General features: G+C 34.9%; 1 protein-coding gene across 2 annotated transcripts; it reads right to left on the bottom strand.

The window, feature by feature from the left end:
• Positions 1-8,206: 8,206 nt before the first annotated feature.
• LOC144450703 (DNA primase small subunit-like) lies at positions 8,207-22,363 on the bottom strand. Of its 2 annotated transcripts, XM_078141364.1 has the most exons (9): positions 22,264-22,363; positions 20,922-21,058; positions 19,984-20,042; positions 18,963-19,076; positions 17,673-17,769; positions 16,454-16,656; positions 15,340-15,419; positions 14,403-14,501; positions 8,207-9,277 (listed from the first exon to the last, which is right to left on the bottom strand). In XM_078141364.1, the coding sequence occupies exons 1-9, from the start codon at positions 22,283-22,285 to the stop codon at positions 9,258-9,260; spliced, it is 831 nt and encodes a 276-aa protein (XP_077997490.1). In that variant the 5' UTR covers positions 22,286-22,363; the 3' UTR covers positions 8,207-9,257. The 2 variants fall into 2 exon arrangements, 1 of the variants encoding a protein (XP_077997490.1); XR_013482258.1 differs by lacking the exons at positions 8,207-9,277; positions 14,403-14,501 and adding an exon at positions 15,869-15,977.
• Positions 22,364-23,910: the final 1,547 nt, after the last annotated feature.

The raw sequence follows: 23,910 nt of genomic DNA on the forward strand, positions 1-23,910 counted from the left end.
CCACGGCCAGTAACACAAACAATTTTTTCCTTACAAATCTAAAAAGATATAGGAATGGAGGTAATTTCGCCGCGTTGCGATCGCTGGGAAGTTTGTCACTGCAACGGAAACAATTTTACACCTTGTCGACAAAGGATGGACGTGTTAGAAATTCGCTTGCTGTACCCCCACTTTTTGCTGTTTGCCACTATAAACCGTACGCGAAAAGTGAGGAGTTGACTTGATGTTACATGTTTGGAAGGGTCCCGCGGAGTATCGATAAATCGAGGCTCAAGCAACTTTAAGCGTCCCGCACGCATGTTTTACTAACAAGGGTGATTTCGAAATGACATTTTAGAGCAACTGTGTATATTTTTCATCGAAATAACCGGCCACTGATATAGTAATATCTAATAAAAAAATTGTCATTTCCTTATAAAAAAGACATTGTATCTCTGTTAATTGGTGATCAATAGTGTCCGTAGGTGATGTAGTGGCAGCTAGGTTTGAATTTAGCGCCATGTTAAAACTGTTACAGTACTAGTTATAACCACAGACACGGAAGAAATTTCTTCCTTGTTTGTGAACTACAGTATCATCTTTCGATCAGACAACCACACTATATTCACTGAAAGTTATTAAAATACCAATAATTAGACAACATATATGTTAATCAGTGATCGATCTTATCCATAAGTTGTAGAGCAATAAGTTTAAATCATGGTCGGCGTTGAGGGCGCTGATTTTCAAGTGCGGACCCAAAAGTAAATTTGATTACCATGCATGTCATACATGTATACAACTACACAAAATACGCTTACCCACATGTGATGTAATAGTGTTCAAGGTGTACGATATTATGAATGATTTATTGTATCTAACAGACAGACAGACAGACAGACACACGCACGCACGCACGTAGTGGAATATATACACACACTGAAAATGACAAACGGTAAAAAAACCCGTGAAAAACATTGCAAAGAGCTGAAAACTACGACCAAGGATCTATAATGTCGGCGATATAGTAAATTAAAGTTGTGGTTGATTTACTTTCATATAATATGTGATGTTGAAAAGGTTGGACGAGTTGAACTTCGGATGACTTGAAAAAATAGAGCCAGTTGCAACTCGACGAGTTGAAATGGTGGTGGTCTGTCACCACACGTCTGCGTTGGTTGTTGTTCCCATGCGACCCCACGCATTTATTCACCTTTAGCCACTTTCATTGTAGAAAGACAAAATTAATGAAAATTCTCAACCCATTTCGTCTTTTAAAAGGTTAAGAGACACGGGAGTACAATATAGTCAGCATCATTGCAATAGAGAATTGATTAATAACACGTGGAAGATAATGAAAGAAAACGAAAGCCCTAAGGGTATCTGAACAGATTGAAGAAAACTTTAATAAATAAATAAGAACAAAAACTTTTTTCCATGTTTATACGTTGGTCTTAGCAACCGAAAACAACAGTTCCTTTGAAAGTTATCACCCAATCACGCATAAGCACAGACCACTATCACACCCGACTTTATATACATACTAAACATATAGCAATATTTTGCGTTTGCACTGGTTGCTGTTCCCCACTTGATAGTCGTCGTACGTGTGTTGAGAACTTACCAATTGAGAGATTTGGTAAGTACACCAGATAACTAGGCTGTTAAGTTTTTAAAAAGTTTTTTTTTTTTATGTATTAATCTTTCATGTACGCAATAACATTTCATTGCAAGGCACTCTTCTCCCGATGAACCCTGTTGAAAGATATACAAACCACCATTTATCCACTAAAATGGACAGAACATAAAAAAACTAGAAACCCAACTCGTATTAGCGCAAAAGTTACGTAGGCAAGGTGTTTACTTTAAAAAGGGATGACGACGCGTACGTCCGAGAACATTTAGCAAACAAAATTCTCGTTTAACTCAGAGTTGATCTCATCGAAGGGTGACAGACGGCTCCACAGACAGAACAGTACCACGTAATGAATGTCCATTTGCTATATTCAGTTCGAACGTTAGGGATGTAAATGTTGCCATTGCTATCTCGTGTTATGGGAATTAATCTGCTTTTTGAAATACTAAAGATTTTAGTGAGCTAAGTAGCTGCACCACCTGTAATGGCTTTGTAGACGACGAGCGTTGCCAGTAGGTATTTCCATCTACATTATTAATCTGATGACTGCCCGAACGTAAGTTTTCATATGCGTATGCCCACACTGTATTGGTATAGCGGGGAACTTCGAGTAGCAGTCGGCCAGCCCTTCTTCGCCAGAAATGAATATCTGTGAAGGAGTTAGTACAGTAGGTCCCTCACGATCAGACCACGACCACTATAGTTGTCTGTGGTACTCCTTATTTGTTGGCCTCGTTCAGTGTTTTGGACGTATGATTTATTTCTTCCGATCCTATATCTGACAAATATCTCATCTGAAAAAGGATCATCATATTTTATGTCTTAACACAATCTTCGAAGATTCTATCAAACGTAGTAGGGAGTTCGGTGACATACATACTCGTAACATTACATTTAGTACATGTTCGTTGTCGTCGTGAATATTGCTCCGTTAACGTTGTTTGGAACCCTTGGCAACAAACACATATCAACCGACTTGAGTGGATACAACAAAAGTTTGTAAGATACTTATGTCATAAGTCCGGTCTAAATTATGAGAGTAACATGTAACAAGTACATGGAACTGACAGTGTCTTCCTTTTTTGGATTGTTACCATTATACAGCAGGTGTAGAATATTGGATTTAACGTGGTTTTTTTGTATAAATGGGTTAATAGTATATATAATAGTTTTATATTTCATCTAGGCTTGGTTTCAACGCTCTAACTAATTTTTTTACGGAATCAGACTGTTTTTAGGGTTAGGCGAAGTCGCATAATTACGTAAGTACTCGCCTTTAATTATGAGCACGTGTTTTAATGAAACTGTACAGAGTAATTCATCGATTGGTATTTTTAGCGCTATGCCATGTTTTAAGACTTTACTTCGTCAGATTTCAGATTAATGTGTTCTGACTTTTCACTTGATGAGTTTAAGTGTTAATATAGTAATGTGATATACATTGTTTTTATTTTAGGTGTTTATTTTTTGTCCGTCTTCCCATTCACTGAGTGCACTTTTATTTTGCGCATCTTGTGTTGTTTGTCTTGTACAATTTTATCGTTGGAGCCTGTTATGGGACTCATCTTGTAGGCCATCCTTGGAGATAAATCAATCAATCAATCAATCAATCAATCAATCAATCAATCAATCAATCAATCAATCAATCAATCAATCAGAAAATATTAAAAGGCGTCTATTGACGACTGAACATTGCAAGTTATATTTTCAATTAGTTTGCATAAATCATATCGAAAATTAGAGTTTATTAGTTCTCAAAAAATCCTCAATTTTCTAGCAGCTAAGTAAAATATGGAAAAGAATAATTTCCATCTACTCAGATTATAACATAGTCTCTGTCGAATGAGGATACATACTTAACGAAGCGACACTTCAAATTAAGATGATTTGAATAACAATCATTCGTTCCACAACGGGGGCATTCAGCCTATAAGTGCACCAACCATCAAATATATATAATACCTAAATAGTAACGATGATAATAAGGATAATGGTAATGATAACAATGGTGGTGATGGTGATGGTGATGATGATGATGATGATGAAGATGGTGATGGTGGTGGTGGTGATGGTGTCACGGACCAAAGTTTGAATATTTTATCATTTCCGGCAATTTCGTCCCTTTAATTATCTAGAAAATATATCAAATTCACTTCTAAAATTGAGCTACCAGACTAATAGTGTTAATCATGGCTCTAATCGGTTGACTGACAAGAAAAATAGGCATTGACATATTGTGATCAGTTGAGTGTGAAAATAACCCCATTGCTTTGTCACACAATATACCGACTTGAGCAACACATGAGTACGCCCTCTGTGTTGCATGACTTCAATTTCACACAATTGTTTTTAAACAATATTATTTTACATCTTTTTCAAAAAAAAGAATGAAAAACCAGAGATTTGAGCAACTGGGGGGGGGGGGGCACTTTTACAAAGTGGTTCTCGGGGTGGGTCGTATTTTAGAAAATGGAATGATAAGGGGAAGGTCACGTTTTACCGTTTAACTTGTATTATCTTTTGCATTATTTTGTAATTTTGGCAAATATCCCACCACTGGCTCTGTTGTAGTGTAATGTATGAACATATTGGTCTAAATGATGACAACTATGCAGTGAATCAATTATTAGTTATGGTGTGTGGAGAGGAGTGAGTGTCTCAGGAGTAAAGGGGGAACAGTGAGGTAAGGTATTGGAAATATGTATGAGATGGAGTGGAGATATTGACATAGCTCCAAACAATGTAGGTTTTGTATGCTATCTAGTCTTAGGATTTCTGATCGTCAGCTCTGCCAATTAGATCCAAACACAGGAATTACTTAATGCAGTGCATTTACATAAATTTAATGTGGTGGTACTTGTAGTATCAAAAAACCAATGCCTTTATAATCATCAAAGTGATAGTGGTGGTAGTTCCGCCTTGGACAAAATAACACACATTTGTCCCTCAAGTGTCCATGAAATCCAGACATATTTTTATACCTAATTTGCATATCACTATGGGATCATGTCATGAACAAATTCTTAATCTAAACTCCACATTTCCAACCAAATAATTTTCAGCCAGATCTGCTCGGTAAATTTGAAATTGATTATTGACTAAAAAGACACAATTTTTGACCTAATTTGCATATCACTGATGGGATCATGTTATGAGCAATTTTTAATCTAAACACCCCTAAGAACGTTCCCACCAAATTTCAGACAGATTTGCCCAGTAGTTTTCTAGTTTTAACTTCTTGACCAAAAATGATATTTTTGACTCAAATCACATACCTGTGATGCAATCATTTTGCTTTGAGCAATTTCCCGGCTAGACACCAAAAGTAATGTCCCCACCAAATACCAAGGCAATTGGACTGGTGATTATTGAGTTTAAGTCATGCACACACACACATATACACACACAGAGACAGACAGACAGATAGACTGACAGATAATGCCCCATGCCTGTAGCACAACTGGACTGTATAGTTCAGTTCTGCTAAACATCATTCATTGGAGATTCGTCAGAATCATATGGCCTTGTGATAAGTGAAATGTATACAATTAACTACAGATTAACCATGAAAATTAAACAACAATTGTAAACCAAACTAGTTCAGACGGATTTTGATTTGATCACAAAGGGAAAGTTCACTGAAAGAAATATAATGATTTACATTTCTACTTGTTTTCAGGTTTTAATCAAGAACACAAAGGGCATTCAAATCAATCATGTCTACACGTGTTGGGCCGGCACCACCACCCGCAGGAGGTCATGTGCCACCACCCACAGGTCATGTGCCACCACCACCACCACCCACAGGTCATGTGCCACCACCACCCACAGATCATGTGCCACCACCCGAAGGAGGTCATGTGCAACCACCACCACCCACAGATCATGTGCCACCACCCGCAGGAGGTCATGTGCCACCACCACCACCCACAGAAGAACATGTGCCACCACCCACAGGTCATGTGCCACCACCACCACCACCCACAGGTCATGTGCCACCACCACACACAGATCATGTGCCACCATCAACGCCACCACCCGAAGGAGGTCATGTGCCAACACCACCACCCGCAGATCATGTGCCACCAGAACCCCCAGGAAAATATGTAAGCAGGCTATTTACATGCATTATAACATATAGTAAATTTGGTCTTCAAGGTTGTACACTATAGACTGTGTGACCAACAATTGTAATTTGTAGTCTATCCCATGGTGTGATGCACACACCTACACACACTACATGTATTTATTATTCTGTTCAACCATTCCTGGCTTTGTACAGATCCATAACAAATGCAAAGTAACACATTACCATAACTTTAAAGTTCTTTTATATAGAGCTGAGTTTATCAAATTTTGTACTCCTGACACAGTTTAGCTATACATTTTTAAAATAACACTGCTGTTTTTATTTCTTGTCTATTCCTTAACAGGATCAAGAAAAACCAGACAAATTCGACGGTAATACTTATGCAGGCAAGAAGACAATGACCCAAGCACTGTTGGATATAGCACTATTAACAAATAATGCTGCCCAGTTGAAAATAATCATACAACAGCATCGGGCAGGGGCTTCTGAGGAGTTCTATACCTTACTTGTTTCGTTACTCATACTATCAATCTTCCTGCAATTGATAATAGCAGCAATTCTCTATTTTAAATTTCGACTGGACATTAACAAGAAAAAACATCAAAAAATAGCTAACAGATGGAATGACAGAGCCACGTTTCTGATTCTGTTCCTCACTGTAATCAATATATTTATTTCTACTTTCTCAATTGCACAGGTGCCAGATTAAGTTCACATTAGAACACCATCCACATTTATAAGGGGCTAGTCATATTCCATGGGGCAGGGTGGGGTGGGTTTGAAAATGGGTTTTCTCAAACCGACTCCTCTTCAGCCCCGATGACCAAAGCAAAAGTGACCCCCAGTAAAGACCACATTTTTCCAAATGACCCCTCTCCTTCATTCCATACATATTTTTCACATCACTTTCTTTTTTAAGTATACAGGGCCTTTCCGTAATGTTACTATAACATCATTTGAATGGAACTTGAATACTGTTATTTAAGAGCAAAGGTATGTTTTTTGAATAGTTTTTGTTTTCTTTTTGTACATGTTTACTTGGAATCTATGAAACGAGTATATTACTCCTTGGGGTATCTCAGTACACAGCATAAATCCGTAGGAGACTCATTAAGCCTAAAACAAAACATTGTGAGGTTCCGATTACACTCAATTTTTAAATAGGTAGGGTAGGTAGATTTTTCTTCTTCTTTTTAAAAAAATGTTGTTGTTTTTCATGTGTGAGTGTCTAGTTCAGGTAGTTATGTTTTCCATTGTTTTCCAAATGGTCTCTGTGTTATTGGTTTCTTCCCATCAGATGTACAGCCATTTCAGATTGGAAGAGTAGTTAAATATTGTCTGTTTACGTTGATGTCAGTTTCCTCACCCACGATTTCTTGCGGAACTGGAACCAAGGAATTTTTTATAGGCCTTACATGCAGTTAATACAACTCTTTTTATCAAAATTGGTCTTCATTAATTTGGTAAATGTTGATAGAAAGCAAAATAAACTAATTTCTAATAATGCTACCTATGGTATATATAAATGTTTAAGGTAACAGCAAGTGTATATGACGTGACAAAAATGTGCGGAATCAAATACAACATTTTGGCTGCCGTTAATCTAGTTAGATGTAACCAATAATATAATGCTTCTACAATTTCCTTCAAAACAAGTTTTTATTTTGAGGATGACAAATTGATGAAAACATAATTGACAAGTTCAAACATAAGCTAAAAGTTATTCTGCTTGCTGATCCCTGTGGTGACTTCAGTGCAATGAGAGCTTCGCCCTAACCCACAACCAGCTATTCTTAAATACTATGGCATACACTAAAGAGTCCATTCTTCTGGCACTTGATGATCTTAAAGTTGTTTTACTAGTTTTGCTTGACCTCTCTGCAGCCTTTGACACTGTCGACTATTCTCTCCTCCTGACCCCGTATGCTGAACAGAATGGGCATCGCCGGTACTGCGCTAGCTTGGTTCAAGTCATATCAAGCAGACCTTCAGCAAACAGTACAGATAAATGGCAACTTCTCTAACTCACACGACGTTCAGATGTCCCACAAGGCTCTGTGTTGGGACCAATTCTCACACCACTGGGCGACATTATTAGATGACACAACATTGAATTATGCCTGTATGCAGATGATAATTCACTGTATTTAAGTTTCAAAATCCAGGATCTCGACATTACCATTTCACGTATGGAGAACTGTGTATCATGTATTCATGAGTGGATGATGGATAATTTCCGGAAGTTAAACGCTGAGAAGACTAAGATGCTGTATTTTGGGTCTCGTCAGAATCTATCTAAACTGAATTTGCCACCAATGAAGATCAACAGAAATGAATTAAATCATACAACTGAAGCAAGAAACCTTGGCACTACGTTTGATTCCCATATAGACATGGAGAAGCAAGTGACACAAGTCTGCAAATCGTCAATTATCATATTAAGAACATTGGTAAAATCAGAAAGTATATCACAGATGATGCAGTCAAACTACTAGTCCATGCCTTTGTTAAATCCAGGATAGATTATTGCAACAGCTTATTGTATGGTATTTCTGTCAACAGTATAAGGAAACTTCAGCTTGTACAGAACACAGCTGCTCGATTAATCACCAAAACCAGAAAGTATGACCACATTACTGGAGTTCTTCAAAACCTCCATTGGTTTTCAATATTTGAACGGATTGAATTCAAAGTACTTCTGATCGCATATAAAGCACTTCATGACACAGCTCCACCATACATCTGAAGTTTTATGAATCCAACCATAATCTACGCTCTAAGTCCAAGCTACTTGTCAAAATTAATCCTGTAAAATCATCTTATGGGAAACGTGCTTTCACCAATGCTGCAGCAGTCTTTATGGAACGGTCTACATCTCGAGATCAGACAGTGTGATAAACCATAGACCCTCCACCAACCAATTGGGTGGAGGGTCTATGGATAAACTATTGTGTTTTAAAACTAAACTTAAGACTCACCTTCTCAGAATTGCATTTTTATCATAAGTGATTTTCATTATAAGTGACTTTTTTTCTATCACAAGTGACTTTTATTGCAAGTGACTTTTTTGTTATGTTTGATTTTTTTTACAGGGAACTTTTTTTTTCCTAAGTGACTCTTTTATTATAAGTGGCTTTTTTTCCTAATTATGTCATAGTGACACATGATTTCCATGTATCTCTGTTAGTGGGTTTTATGTAGTATCTAGTCCAATGGTATTATGAACATTTGGTTACCATGACAACCCATATAAATCAAATTGTAAAACTAAGCCTTTCTGTCAAAACATGAAAATCACACAATGTATCTGAGGGTTTTAGTGAGGATAAATCCAGTGACATGTTACCATGGTAAATACATGTTTTGTTGATCTTTTAATTCAAAGATGACGTTTCTAGAAGTAAAATATGTCTGGTATCACATTAGAAATTGATGAAATAATTTCTACTTTCATGACCAAATTGTTCACTTCAAATTAATATAATTGAAGGTACTGTTGGTAATATCCCTTTCTGAGCACTGTCCATTATTGCTGTTACCAATATTTACTTTCTAAAACTCTTTCTTGAGATCTGGAAAAAAAAACAAAGAAAATAGTAGTAAAAAATCTGACTGAACTCGAAACAGAGTTTTGATCTGATCTGAAACTTCACTGTAAGCCTAAGAATAGTTAAATATATTTAAAAAAAAGGATTGTCAATAATTTGGTACCACTAAAAGTAGAACTCAGCAATTATTTATAAACTACCTCGTACTCAAACACTATGTAAATAACGTTACTTGCACCGGTACACATAGTAGAGGTATATGCAGTGCAGTTCAATATTTTAAAACATTATTGGATACCTGTATGCAAATGATATGCAAATGAGGACATCATTACTCTTTGCTGACAAAATTGCGTGATCATACTTTTCCGGTAACATATGTCATAACAGAACTCCATGCCATGTGAGTGCCAGTGTGAGTGCTCAGGTATTTACACTCATGCTTGCAATGCTTTCTGCAGTGACTGCAGAGAACATTTTAAGTGTTCATGAAATACCCCGAGTCGGCTGCACTTGCACTTACACAGTAGTTCAGGTGTTCCCAATCTAATTAAAATTCTGTGTAATGAACTTGGCGCTATTTCTTTATTTAGCTCCTATGTTTATTGTCGTTTGTTCTTTTTTTTATTCTGTGAGCACCTGATACCTACATCTGACACAATACCATAGGTGTTCTCGAGCCAAATGAGAGCAGAGCGTTGAGTGAATTTCCTCAACTCTGTTCGAAAAGAGCTTCAGCACAGAGCGCAAACAATGATGTTATCATTATTGTTTGGTGGTTCTCTTTCTTCCAATTTCAAATGTTGAATGTATGTATTGTAAGACAGATTCTGGTTGGCTATTTGTAAGTACGAGATTGGGTCCGAGAACACCTATGGTATCAGAATGAGGTATTCCCAATATTTTGGTTCACTCAGTCCAAAACATTAGTGACATGAGGAGCCATATCATCACTAGTGGAAGACGAGTAGTGACAAACCTCTTAACCATATTTTCAAACTGAATGACGGCAAATATTGGAAGATAATATCATTATGTATGTGCACACTTAAGTGATGTAAATATGAGGAAACAGAGCTCAACATGTCAACATAATGCACACCGATGTTTAAATTTCTTGCATTTTAGAGGAAGTCTCACAGATAGTGAGATTTCGTGCGTACTTCACTTGTGTTTGCGATAAGTCAATTGATCAATTAATATTGATTACATATTATATTATTAATCAATGTGAAAATCATAAGCTTGATCATCTAAAATAACTATTTATGGATATCTGTTGAGATTCTGAAGAGATTTGTAAAGTTTTTCTAATAATAACTAACATGCAGTGTGTTTTGAAATCTACTATTATTACAATTGATCAATAATGGAATTGTAACCTTGTTACATTTTATCAATAATGGAATTGTAACATTGTTACATTTTATCAATAATGGAATTGTAACATTGTTACATTTTATCAATAACGGAATTTAACCTTGTTACATTTTATCAATAATGGAATTGTAACCTTGTTACATTTTATCAATAATGGAATTTAACCTTGTTACATTTTATCAATAACGGAATTTAACCTTGTTACATTTTATCAATAACGGAATTTAACCTTGTTACATTTTATCAATAACGGAATTTAACCTTGTTACATTTTATCAATAACGGAATTTAACCTTGTTACATTTTATCAATAACGGAATTTAACCTTGTTACATTTTTATAAATAATGGAATTGTAACATTGTTATATTTTATCAATAATGGAATTGTAACATTGTTACATTTTATCAATAATGGAATTTATCCTTGTTACATTTTTATAAATAATGGAATTGTAACATTGTTACATTTTATCAATAATGGAATTGTAACATTGTTACATTTTATCAATAATGGAATTTATCCTTGTTACATTTTATCATTAATGGAATTTAACCTTGTTACATTTTTATAAATAATGGAATTGTAACATTGTTATATTTTATCAATAATGGAATTTTAATGTTACATTTTATCAATAATGGAATTTAACCTTATTACATTTTATCAATAATGGAATTTAACCTTGTTACATTTTTATAAATCATGGAATTGTAACATTATTATATTTTATCAATAATGGAATTTTAATGTTACATTTTATCAATAATGGAATTTAACATTGTTACATTTTAACAATAATGGAATTCAATGTTGTTACATTTTATCACTAATGGGATTTTAACATTGTTACAATATATCAGTAATGGAATTTTTATAGTTTTGTTACATTGGTTGTTGCACTTGATAAATAATGGATTTTGACATTTCTTGTTACAAAGAATCAATAATGGCATTTTTAAAAATAGTTTGTTACAATTTATCAATAATGGAATTTTCAACATTAGCCCTGTCCACACATGATTACACTGAATCAAAACGTTTCTGTCCCCATACTTATGAATGGATTTGAAAGGATTTCTTTCACATCCAGTTCCCATACACAAGATTTATTTATTGGTTTACTTGAAATCACTGATCATAGTAAGTCACCCAGAATTGCAGATCCCTGCTACACAATATAAATATGTACTGTATGATACTGTATAATAAATAATACATAATCAGAAAAATTTACCTTGAAAATTTAGTCAAAGCATGATTTGCGGGGGTTGTATGCCATGGAAACTTCCATGTAGTCATCACACGATGTTGATAAGGCCGCCATTGTAAATACAAGGCTCTTCAGTAAGAGATTATTGCTAAAGTTACCAGCCAGTTTTAAGTCTGCTATGATAACATTTCGCTAGCAATGAAGCTGGTCATAACCTCACTGTTGATAACAGTCACCAAAATAACGAGTGCTAACAGAACTACTTGCTGAAGACAGAGAGAGTCTGAACAATATCCGATAAACGAATTTAACGCGAGAGATCCATTCGTGTACAATAAGGCCAAAATAATTGCAGTAGCAATGACTATTGTCGTTTTCATTTTGGGGCAATCACAATCAGCTGTTTGCTAAACAAAAGGCATTGGCAAACAAAGTATCCAATAAATAAACAGGGTTTGGGTAACACATAGCAACAAATTGTCAATTTAACAATCAAACATTTTCCCACTGTGCCAATTTTGACTGGTTTCAAATCAATTTACTTTGAATCGGTTTGAAATCATGGTGGTGGTGTCAATTCGATTCAAGTAAAAGTTCAAAACAAGATTAAATGTAAGTGGTGACAGGCAAACAATTTTGAATCTATATTCAATTTTCTGATTCCAAGATGCAATGCATGAGATGACATCACTTTTTGGCTGGTATGGTCTTTGAAGTAACATTTCCGTCATGAAATGATGAAAGGACATTTTAACTTCTTTAATTTCTGTGATTCCATACAATAAAGATTTAACACCAACAGTAACAAAGATGGTTTATGCAGAGTGTGATCAGGTGACAACCATCCCCTGAGTTGGACATACAAATCCCCCCACTCCCACCCCACCCCCACACTGAATGAATTGCTTTACATGGGGAGAAACATGGTGTGTCTTGAAACTGGCTATAGGTCTATTCAGACTTGTGTGTGGGGACAGGGTTAATATTTTTATTTATAATTCAACATCATTCAGACTTGTGTGTGGGGACAGGGTTAATATTTCTATTTATAATTCAACATCATTCAGACTTGTGTGTGGGGACAGGGTTAATATTTTTGTTACAATTTACTAGTATTCAGACTTGTGTGTGGGGACAGGGTTAATATTTCTATTTACAATTCAACATCATTCAGACTTGTGTGTGGGGACAGGGTTAATATTTCTATTTATAATTCAACATCATTCAGACTTGTGTGTGGGGACATGGTTAATATTTCTATTTATAATTCAACTTTATTCAGACTTGTGTGTGGGGACATGGTTAATATTTCTATTTATAATTCAACTTTATTCAGACTTGTGTGTGGGGACATGGTTAATATTTCTATTACGTTTTGAAGTGCATGTATGGATGAAGATTAGGCATTTATTTTGGATGATGAGGTGGTTTCAGTTCAATTCCAATAAAAATTCAAAACAAGATTTAATGTATGTGATGACAGGCAAAACAATTTCGAATCCATATTCAATTTTCCAATTTCAAAATGCAGTGCATGAGATGACATTTTCAAAGAGCATGATAAATGTGTAAAATGTTTGTTATTGTACGTACAATAACAAACTTTTTACACATATTTTAGACTTTTGTAATGTAATGAGTTACAAACACAGACTTTGTCAATGTTGTTTCACATTGAGTTTTCAAGTAGGAAGCCATGATAAATTTTTTTTTTAAATTAAAAATCCAAAATAAATACAACATACTCATCCATGTGGCCACTTTAACATTACTCAGATTTTTGTTACAATGTAACAAATAATGTAAATTAGGCATTGTTTGTTACATTTTATAAATACTGACATGTTAACATTTATTACACCTTATTAATAAAATGAGTGGGAAGTTGGTGAATTTATGAGTACACTAGAAATTAATTTGCCTGGTATATTGCTCAAAAATATTTCATAGCAAACACATGATGTGGGCTGAATTATTGAAAGATTGTTTTGTTGTATCTTTACAACAGGTCGTCTGCACCTACTTTCAAAAATGTTCTGGCCCAGCAGCCTTATAAAATTAGGCAGTATTACAATAAACTATATGTGTATCTTCCAGAGGGAATGTGATTCTGATGTATGTAAAAAGCAGGTTTTTAAGGTTTATGTGGTTGCATAAATTTAGAAATGGGGAATACGTGGCAGCTGATGTTTCACAAGGTTTTAGGGTAGTTCTCTTCAGGATAGAGTGCCAGGATGGTGGCTAATTTGCATACTAATTTACATATAAATAGCATGGTAATTTGCATATCGGTTTGCATAGTGATAGGCATATAATGTGTATGTCTTCAACAGTGGAACAAACTCTGATATGTACATTGAGGATCAGCCATTTCTATTCATGTGAAAATATTATTATGAATTTGTCTTTAAAAGATTACTAAAGCTCAAGGATGGTAGAACACTTTTGAAGCATGGTAGAAATCTGGCAAGCATGGCGGCCTAGATGGCAAGGACGGTGTTTTCACCAACCGTGCTTTCTCTACAGTGGGGAGAACACTGATCACAATAAGACTTACCACTTTGCTGTAGCAGTTTACCTTTCCAAGTCTTCTCCAACTTTTCTAAGAAGATATTAAAAACTTGAATGCACGGATAAAGACTGGTTCTTTTGTAATCTATATCAGAAATAAAACAAGGACATGACCTTCACATATCAAAACAAAATATTGCGATATTTACTCATGGATTGAAGGCATGTATATGTATTAGATGCACACTGAATATTCATGACTTTATCTAAAGGCAATATTTTAAAAGTACTTGGAGTCATGAAATATCCATGTGTCCCATGATGCAACAGTGGACCAGTGTGAGAACAAAAGAGGTGCATAGATTTCAATTTGGCGTTTCTTGACAACCACACAAAAATCATAATCACACAAAATATGAGTGACCTAAGGGGCCTTGTCACTTTGAGTCAAAGATATGAAGTAACAAAACTCTAAAGTCGCTAGTATTTTCCAGCTGAATCAAGAAATTTATGCTAGAATAACATAATACCGGTACCTGCTCAGACATAATTACTAAACTTGGGAAATGCAATGGTGAATTTGATCAAAATGTTTTGACTTATATTTTGAGTACCACAAAACCAATGATATAGAGAGGCACTGCAGTGATAAAGAATGACCATGGTATAAATCCTATACTTTCTGCACAAATGCACATAACTTGTTTTTGTGAGTGGTAAAATAAATTTTGTGGCACAGAATAATAAGGGTATACATTGTTCTAAAGTAGAATAACCAGGGTATAAATCACATATTTCTTGTTCAAGTATTGTTCTGAAGTAGAATAATAAACCAGGGTATAAATCACATATTTTTTGTTCAAATGTGTTCAACTTGGGATGTACATTTTTGTATGTACACATTTTTGTGTCGCACGGCTAGGATGACTAAAATGCTGTACCCCAAGCTACAATATACACTGTAGATTAGACGAGAACTATACCTTTTTTTCTCTTGGCTGCTGGTTCTTCATTCTCCTCATCACCTTTATCATCAACAGAATCTAGTTCCTTACACAGCTGACTGGAAAGGGAAAAAATACACATTTTATACTGTTGTCTTATTTATTGCGGTGCATTAAAAATTTGACAGAATGGTAATTTAGGACATGTCAGCTGTACTTTGAAGTGACCATACGGATGACAAAAGGGTATTTATTTTGGATTCGAAATTCTTGAAAAAACAATGTGAATCAGCATTGACAAAATCAGTGTTTGTAACTCAGTAAATAGCAAAAAGCTAAAAAATGTCTACAAAGTTTGTTATTGTACGTACAATGACAAATATTTTAAACATTTTCTTCATGTTTTCCAATTTTTTGGAGTAACAAACAAGGATTTAGTATTTGTTGTTTCACTTTTTTTTTCAAGTATAAAAACATAGTAGAGGTGTTTTATGAATTAAAAATCTAAAATAAATAACCACTTGCCATCCATATGGATACTGTTAGAAACTACTTGTAAATAACTCACCATATTACAGGGTTTTGAAATTAACTTTTTTCCTTGATAGTCCCAGTGGGCTACCAATTTCAGAAATTAGTAGCTCAAGGATGTTGACCAATAGTCTCGTATTCCTGAACTGAAAACAGAGCTCCTCTATTGGAAATACATGTGTGTGTGTTACTAAAATAATGTCTGTAAATCTTCCATCCTTGAAATCATGCATAATCAATGGTAGCCTGAGGGGGCTACCGGCTGCAAATTGTAGTAGCCCATGACAAGAATTGGTAGTCTGTGGACACAGGACTACTGTTAATTTTGAACCTTGTATTAAGTACAACTGTTGCTGACACCTTCCACATGAGCTGAACATATAATACATCTATAGTACAATTTTACTGTCACATGGTTGTTTTGTATAATGAGTTCATGATGTCATGGTTGTGCCTGTCATTGATGCCATTATATCCTTAATCTACAAAACAAGTTAATTTATTTGCAGAATGTTGCATGAAAATGAAAAACTTGGAACTGGCTTAAAATGCCGATGGGAAACACTTGGAAAATACTATTGTTTTGTCTGTCTGATATTACCAGTAAATGACTATGATTTACCTTATAGTTGGTACCGTCATTGGATTAAAATTATCAACCTCCTTGATATCAATGGGAACACAAACACGTCCAGTTTTAGGATGAACACAAAATGGACTTTTCAACAAGTGATTGACCCCTTTACTGACGTTAACATCAAGTCGAGGATAACAGTATTGAAACATAATATCCTGGACACACATCTGGGATTTCCTACAAGATTTCTGAAAATATAAATCATATTCACTTTGTTATATTAAAAGTCAAATAAAATAGTTTTCCATCAGTTTTTTTTTTTGAGTATTGAGACTACTTTGGTCATTTTCCAGGTGTGCAAAATCATAAATCACAGGCCTCTTTACAGCATCGTAACTGCAAAGATTCATGCACAAGTTCTCTTCTTCCACTTTTGATTAAGAAACAGACATGTTTCAAACAAATCACTTGTCTTTCTTCAGTGTCTAACTGGATCTGACAGAATGATCCAAACCTGCCAAAAGCTTGATATTTCATTGCTTCAACAGAAATATGTATTCTGGCTTGGAATACAGGCGGGCTGACCAGGGAAAAACTTTTTTAATCGTCAACACACCTGTTTTTTGATACATACTTCTCACCTATCTTATTTTACAACAGTAATGTCAATTGTCCTGTAGATAAATTTTCCAGGAGTTTCAAGGAGTCATTCGCATTTTTCCAGGATTTTCCAGAATCCATTGAAATTCCAGGAGCGTATGAACCCTGGTTTCGTTTACAGTTTAAGACACATTTGAATGAAATCAAGTACAAACATTCTTGGGTTTCTTTTTACATTATTGTCGTTTTAAGAAAAGAATGAACAAAAGATATTTACACAGATGTTGATATCATGAATGTGGTGTAGTTTGATTCTTAAGTTTTTATTTAGCTAAAATAACATTTGCCTCAACTGTGCCTCTCTAAATTTATGTAAATTTATGCACACTTATGTAAATTATTTTTGTTATAAATGAGGCAAGGAAAGTGAAGTGTAGGAATTGAACCCATGTCCCCTAAACCTAGTCTGAGAGTCAATGAGGATCATATAATGACACAAAGGCATTTTAAATAATTTTTGGGTTTGTTATAAATGAAAGAAAATGACCATAACGTAATTTAGATTTTAATGTAATTTAAATTCTAATTACGTTATGGTGAGGTTCTTTCATTTATAGCAAACCCATAAATTATTTGTCAAACTGCTAGTATATTCTGAACTTACCTTATCAGTTTCTTTCTTGACTCGACCTTTAAGAATGGCCCATCGTTCCTTAGAATTACTGCCTTTAAGCATATCCTTACCTAGCTGTTCTCTTAGCTGTGAGATTTTGTTAAGGTTTTCGAGATAGTCACAAATACACATTTTACTCTAAGATCTATGGTAAAATCGACATATTAAGTTTCAAACCTATTTCATTGAGGGCTTACCACTAGTGTGGTTTTTCAGATATTTATTTCCACTATGCATGCCAAAATACATAAGGAAAATGTTGTGATAGTGCTTAAAAATAAAAAATTAAATTACACAACATAAACATTAAAACTGGTGACAAATATAAAACTGTTAAAACTATTGAATAGTTAAAGATTATCACAAAAGTGGCTGAACGGAACTAGATTATTAACTTCTTTCTAATACATACTACCGAAAGTGATTTTTTTGTTATGGGTCAAAGTGATGAAAATGGGGTTTTCTAGAGTCACCACACAGACAGCAATAGGGAACTTACAACTCCCACCATGTTGAATATTGCATCATGGGAAATGTGGTAATAAATACTAATCAATTAGTAGTGTAAACAATGTTGATACATTATTTGTAACCACAAATGATCAATTCATAGTTACCGTGACCATTGTGGGAGGTTAATTTTATCAGTAGCGCCAGATTAGGTATTACGATAACCACAGATAATCCCATAGTCCTTTGCATCCGAGCATGCTCAGCCTGGCTTGCAAGTTCCCTATTGTGGAACATGACATGCTGGTGTGTGAGAAGAAGCTGATGTGCATCAGTGGCATGTCATTGACTTATAGGGCACTACTTTCTCTATGCAAAATTATGATACAACTTTATAATGTTGGAAATCTATGCAAATTTTACAAAAAATCTGTGCTGAGAAGCTAAGGCCCAAATATCTGCCCAATATATTTCTGTCAGCATTGATCACACTGTTTGCATTTTTATAGTGATAGGGGTCTTTTTGTACTTAATCTCATGTACAGGGATTATCTGTTGTAGGCATAAGATGTTAACAAGACTCCCTAGGTAACTATTGCAACAAAAAGTGATGGACATTAATAATCACTGGACATTGGCCATTGCCAGTATTTTTCAGCTATTTCAGAAATATCTACATTTCAGTAGACTTCTACAGCTCATGATATGCCTGTATTCCATCTTTCTGTTACTTGTATTTATAAAATGGCAGTTTAAATAACTTTTACCCACATCGCCATAATGACTATAGGGGTCAGGGGTCATCAAACATAGTGACAGACTGAAAGGATATCATCATCTGGTACTAAAGCTAAGACTTTATCCCATGATTCCTTGCAACCAAGGATGTCTTGTTTTGTTAATGCCAAGTCTTCAAAATGTTCATGAATTATTGTGTACGCTCTCCTGGAATGATAAAATATACAAAAATGTAGGTTAATCTGTCTTTTTTGCTAAGGGCTGGGAGCCATGGTAACAGAAGGGGGCAAATTTGGTAAAACTGGCAGTTTCCCACGATTTTTGATGAGTAACCCTGGTAAAATGATAGAGGAACTCAGGTGGATTTTATGTACTTACCACCTGCAACAAAAACACTGTTAGTTATAAGCATTGGTGGACAATAAGTTCATGCAGAAATGATTTGTCTCGCCCACAACAATAGTGTACTTGTATTTCTATGGACCAAGTCATGTTTGTCTACTCAGTGTACAGTGTTTACTCTTTCTAAATTCTTGCTGAAGGCACTGCTTGTATATTTCGATGGTAATAGCTGACCTACGACATGTAGATGTCACCTGTAACTTACATGTAGGATCTATGGAGGTGACCTGTAACTAAGGCCTGTACAGATCACCTGTTAAACTCAGGAATTTTAAACCAATACAGACTGAAACCACAATGCTAAAATGTTGACCTGCTTGTTATATCCGTAATCAGTGATTTGCTGACATTGAGGAAAAGAAAGGGTAAAATCTGGTAAAACTGGCAGTTACCAATATATTGTACCATAATAATGGTTGCAACCCCTGTCAAAATAACTTGGAAACTTTAATAGGTAGATTGTATTTGCTTTATACTGCTAACCCCCTAGCTTGAATACAAATGTGTAACAATACTACTAACCCCCTAGCTTGAATACAAATGTGTAAAAATACTACTAAACCCCCTAACTTGAATACAAATGTGTATCTACTGTTGAATGTTCCACTTTCATTGTTTACTGTTCCACTCTCTTGCCTCTGTTGATGTTTCTCTGATATAAATTTATTCTAACAATGCTGTATAAATAGAAATACAATGATTGACTACTTACAAAACTGAAGGATGAAGTGGATCATGTAAGGACACTTTCTTAACCTGGTTTTCTCCTCCCTAGATGAATCAAGAAATTATAAACATGTGTTAAAACTAAATTTTGCATTGCCTTCAATGGGGGAGGGGGAAGGGGAGGTTCCAATCAGTTGAGATCTTGCCTACTGTACACAGGGATAAACACTACTAGAAGAAGATTATAACTTGAGTTTGGTTGATTCTGTATCGTAAAAAGTTAAAATGAGTTCAGAAGGTGCCAAACAGTTGAAAGTAGAAGACCTAATAGGGTTGTTTACTAATAGGTTCACTATGAAGGAATTAGCCGTCGGCTTTGGTTGTAATTCTAACGACAGTTTTTCTCAATTGATAAGGTAGGGTGTAGCATGTGAAAATTTATAAATCACACCCAACAAGACATTATTGCATTTTGATTCATGTAATAAATTTATTTTTCATTTTCAACTACATTATTCATTTTCTGTTCCTGCGATGATGTCTTAAAAGAATTAGGCCAAAAAAAAAATTGTTCCTGGTCAGGACAGTTTGTCTAAAATGGTGTGACGATGCACTTTTTAATAAAAATTCTCAACAAACCTGTCACTAAATGTACTATTTATGGCAGTTACTGTTATTTTTATTTAGTACTTTAGAGCAAGTGTGTATGTGGAGTAGATGTCATTTGCTTGTTCATGATTGGCTTCGCAGTTGTCTTCACTGAAGTAGGGAGGGTTATTTTTGTGTTTCCCCATGGATCTGCAGACTGTATGGGCTGGACAAACACACACAAAAAACGACTGATGCGGGGTATTTAAGTAATGCGTGCGCTGACCAGAAACAATTTTATCTGTTTTTGCCTTATGAAATGATTTTATTCATGCTAGAATTCACTTTGTGTCACAAGGGTGCAAATGTAGTTGCAAAGGCTGATGGGAAACTCACTTTGACAAGACTGAGATACTCTGCAATGGCTGACCGTGCATTCTGGGATAGCTTCCTGGCTGTCTCATCACCAACCCAGCAATGAACACCACGACGACCAGAGTAAACAAAGAAACGGTGATCAAATCCAAAATCCTCTAAAATGGGAAAAAGACAACACACAAAAAGATACAAAATATTACCATCATTTTATCCAGACCGTCATTACATTACATAAAATCCACACCAAGTTTCAACCCCATTCACCGTATAATTTTCAAGATATAAGTTTTTGTGTGCACACATGCACACACACACATGCACACACACACGTACGCACGCACGCACGCACGCACGCACACACACACACACACACACACACACACACACACACACACACACACACAGAGCCCGACACTGCACCATGCCATAAACAAGACTGAACCTTATGCCCGAGATAAACATCAAACTTCTCAAGTGCCGAATCTAATTATTAGACTAGGTACATGACAAATTTCATAGTTTAGACCCCGGTAAAATGATGTGGGAACCCAAGTAGATTTTACCTACTTACCGCCCTTAAATAAAACACTGACATAAAAAGGTGCCTTTTACTGGATAGCTTTGGTCGTATGCTTACTAGAACTACATCATACATGTAGCCTACCTGTAGACTTGAAGGACTAACACTACTAGTACTACACTATTCCGCTATCCTAACTGTAGCCTACCTGTAGTCTTGAAGGACTAATGCTACGACACTATTCTGCTATCCTAACTGTAGCCTACCTGTAGACTTGAAAGACTAACATTACTACTCCATTTCAGCTATCCTAACTGCCATTTTGATTTTTTGAATTTTCACTCGTCTTCCAAGAAACTTTTCTTATATAAGATTAGATTTCACCCAATGGTATCAAAATTGTTTCAAAATCAGCCATTGAGAACCCCCTTACACTCTCCCTTTGCCAGGCTGTAGGCCCAGTGCAGGGCTATTCCCTGCTGTCCTCTCCACCTAATATACCTAGTTCTTCTACTGAAAAAAATGTAGTGAAAACCCTGAGGGTATGGCCTAAATACTACCATACATGTACATGTATATACAGACTGTTTGTAGACTATAGGATGAGCAAAAATTAATGCAAGTCCTTCAAGACTACAGGTAGGTGAGGCTAGACTAGAACAGACAGACTTGTGAACATTATTAGACTTAACAAACCTGTACAGTTTTAACTTATGGAAAGATTTCTGAAAAGTCCTGTGGTTTTATTATCTTTTAGTTTTAAATTAAAATAGTATTCATAGAGATATTGAAGAAAGTTAGGTCGACTGTCACTTATAAATCGAGGGTTGTAATACTTACGAACAACAACTTCTGACGTCATCGTAATCTGTCATATCTATATCAAATACTAGTTCTTTTTCTAACGCCTGAAATGCTGCTGCTTTCACAGTCTTGTGTTCCTTCGGCTGAAAACAAAGTTTTACAGATAAATTACAAAATTACAAATAAGATAGAAAATGAAAACTCAAAAGTGTGCCTGAATACAAACAATGTAATCATTCTTGGTGGAAATACCAAAATAATCATTCATTTCAACTCCTCATTCTGATCACCCACTCTGAGTTTTGATAATGTAATTATTTTTCAAGTTGTCCAATTCAAGTACAACATAATTTGTTTATTTTTCAGATTGTATTTCAACTATACAATCAGTGAAAATACACTTATGTGTAAAATACTTCTTTCTTCCAACTTGTATTTTATACTTGTGTCACAGACAAGTAAGTACAACTTAGAAGAAAGAGCATTAAGAAGTATTGCAAGCATATTTTAACTTGTGTGTGGTTGTATACAAACGAATACCCCCTAGGGAGAAAGAGGATTAAATTCTGTCTTCATTTTAAAAGTATTTTGCAAATATTACCCCTTACAGATTAAGTATAGAAAATATTGAGATTAAAAAGAGAAATATGTATTCCACAAAATGTATGTAGCTGCAAATTAGAATGTCATGAATTTTGATGATGATTTTTTGTATTTAAAAGTACAAATAAAATGCTCATCTGAGATGACAGTGAGGTAGTTTCTTGTTTTTTTGTCAAGAGAGGGCGCTGTAGGCAGTTGCCTGAAACAAACTCTCTCTGAGGAGTATAGATTATAGGTGTCTTATACCAAATACTTTATTATCTTTGAACTGAGAAACACCTGTGCATATTTTCCATATGTATACTTACCCTGTGTGTGAATACAGCTCCAATATCTATCTTGTAAGGACAGGCTTTCTGGATCTCTTTCTCCATATCATGTTGATCAGAAAACAATTGATATCGTATGTAAACGTCATCTTTTAAGGTGAAAGAAAATTCACGGTGGCTCATATACGTCTTGGGAACTAGAACAAAAATAAATTAAAAAGAGCTGAAAACTTTCAAAAGAAAACATCTCTATACATGACATCAAATAAATGCTGACCCCATAATGCACTATTAACAGGATGAAAGCTGTAGTCAGAAATTTTCAGAACCCTTAGAGTTGAGGTTTGTTCAGACCATCCAGTATTCGTTCATGTTTAGATATGTGTATGTTTATATATCTAGTATATAAAACAGACTTACATGTACATACATGTATAAATATAAATATAAATGTATCTATAAATAAATGAATAAATAATATAAACATATATACATTTGTGTATGTATATATATATATACACATATATATGTGTATATAACTACATTTTGTTGGCTTTTTGCATATGTATTGAGTTACAAACACAGACAATACATATAATATACATAATGTATCTATATGTGTGTGTGTGTGTGTGTGTGTGCATACTTATTCCATTGGCTAGCCAGTGTCAATCTAAAAGATTTCACTTATGATAGAAATGATAGAGATGTTGGAGGGCAGTACATTGTACATGTACTTGTATATCTTTGTTATTTATACACATATACATAATTTATATGAAATCCATTATTAATATTTCATACATGTACA

Source organism: Glandiceps talaboti, chromosome 20 (assembly GCF_964340395.1).
Source record: "Glandiceps talaboti chromosome 20, keGlaTala1.1, whole genome shotgun sequence".
Lineage (NCBI taxonomy): Eukaryota > Metazoa > Hemichordata > Enteropneusta > Spengelidae > Glandiceps > Glandiceps talaboti.

Bases quoted from the DNA above. Each gene is read 5' to 3' on its own strand.
- LOC144450703 (XM_078141364.1), bottom strand. From the start codon at position 22,285: ATGACGTCAGAAGTTGTTGTTC. The intron at 19,077-19,983 runs GTAAGTAGTCAA...TTATCATTCCAG, and splicing joins CCACTTCATCCTTCAGTTTT to GAGAGCGTACACAATAATTC. The intron at 14,502-15,339 runs GTATAGTTCTCG...TTTCTGATATAG, and splicing joins AGCAGCCAAGAGAAAAAAAG to ATTACAAAAGAACCAGTCTT.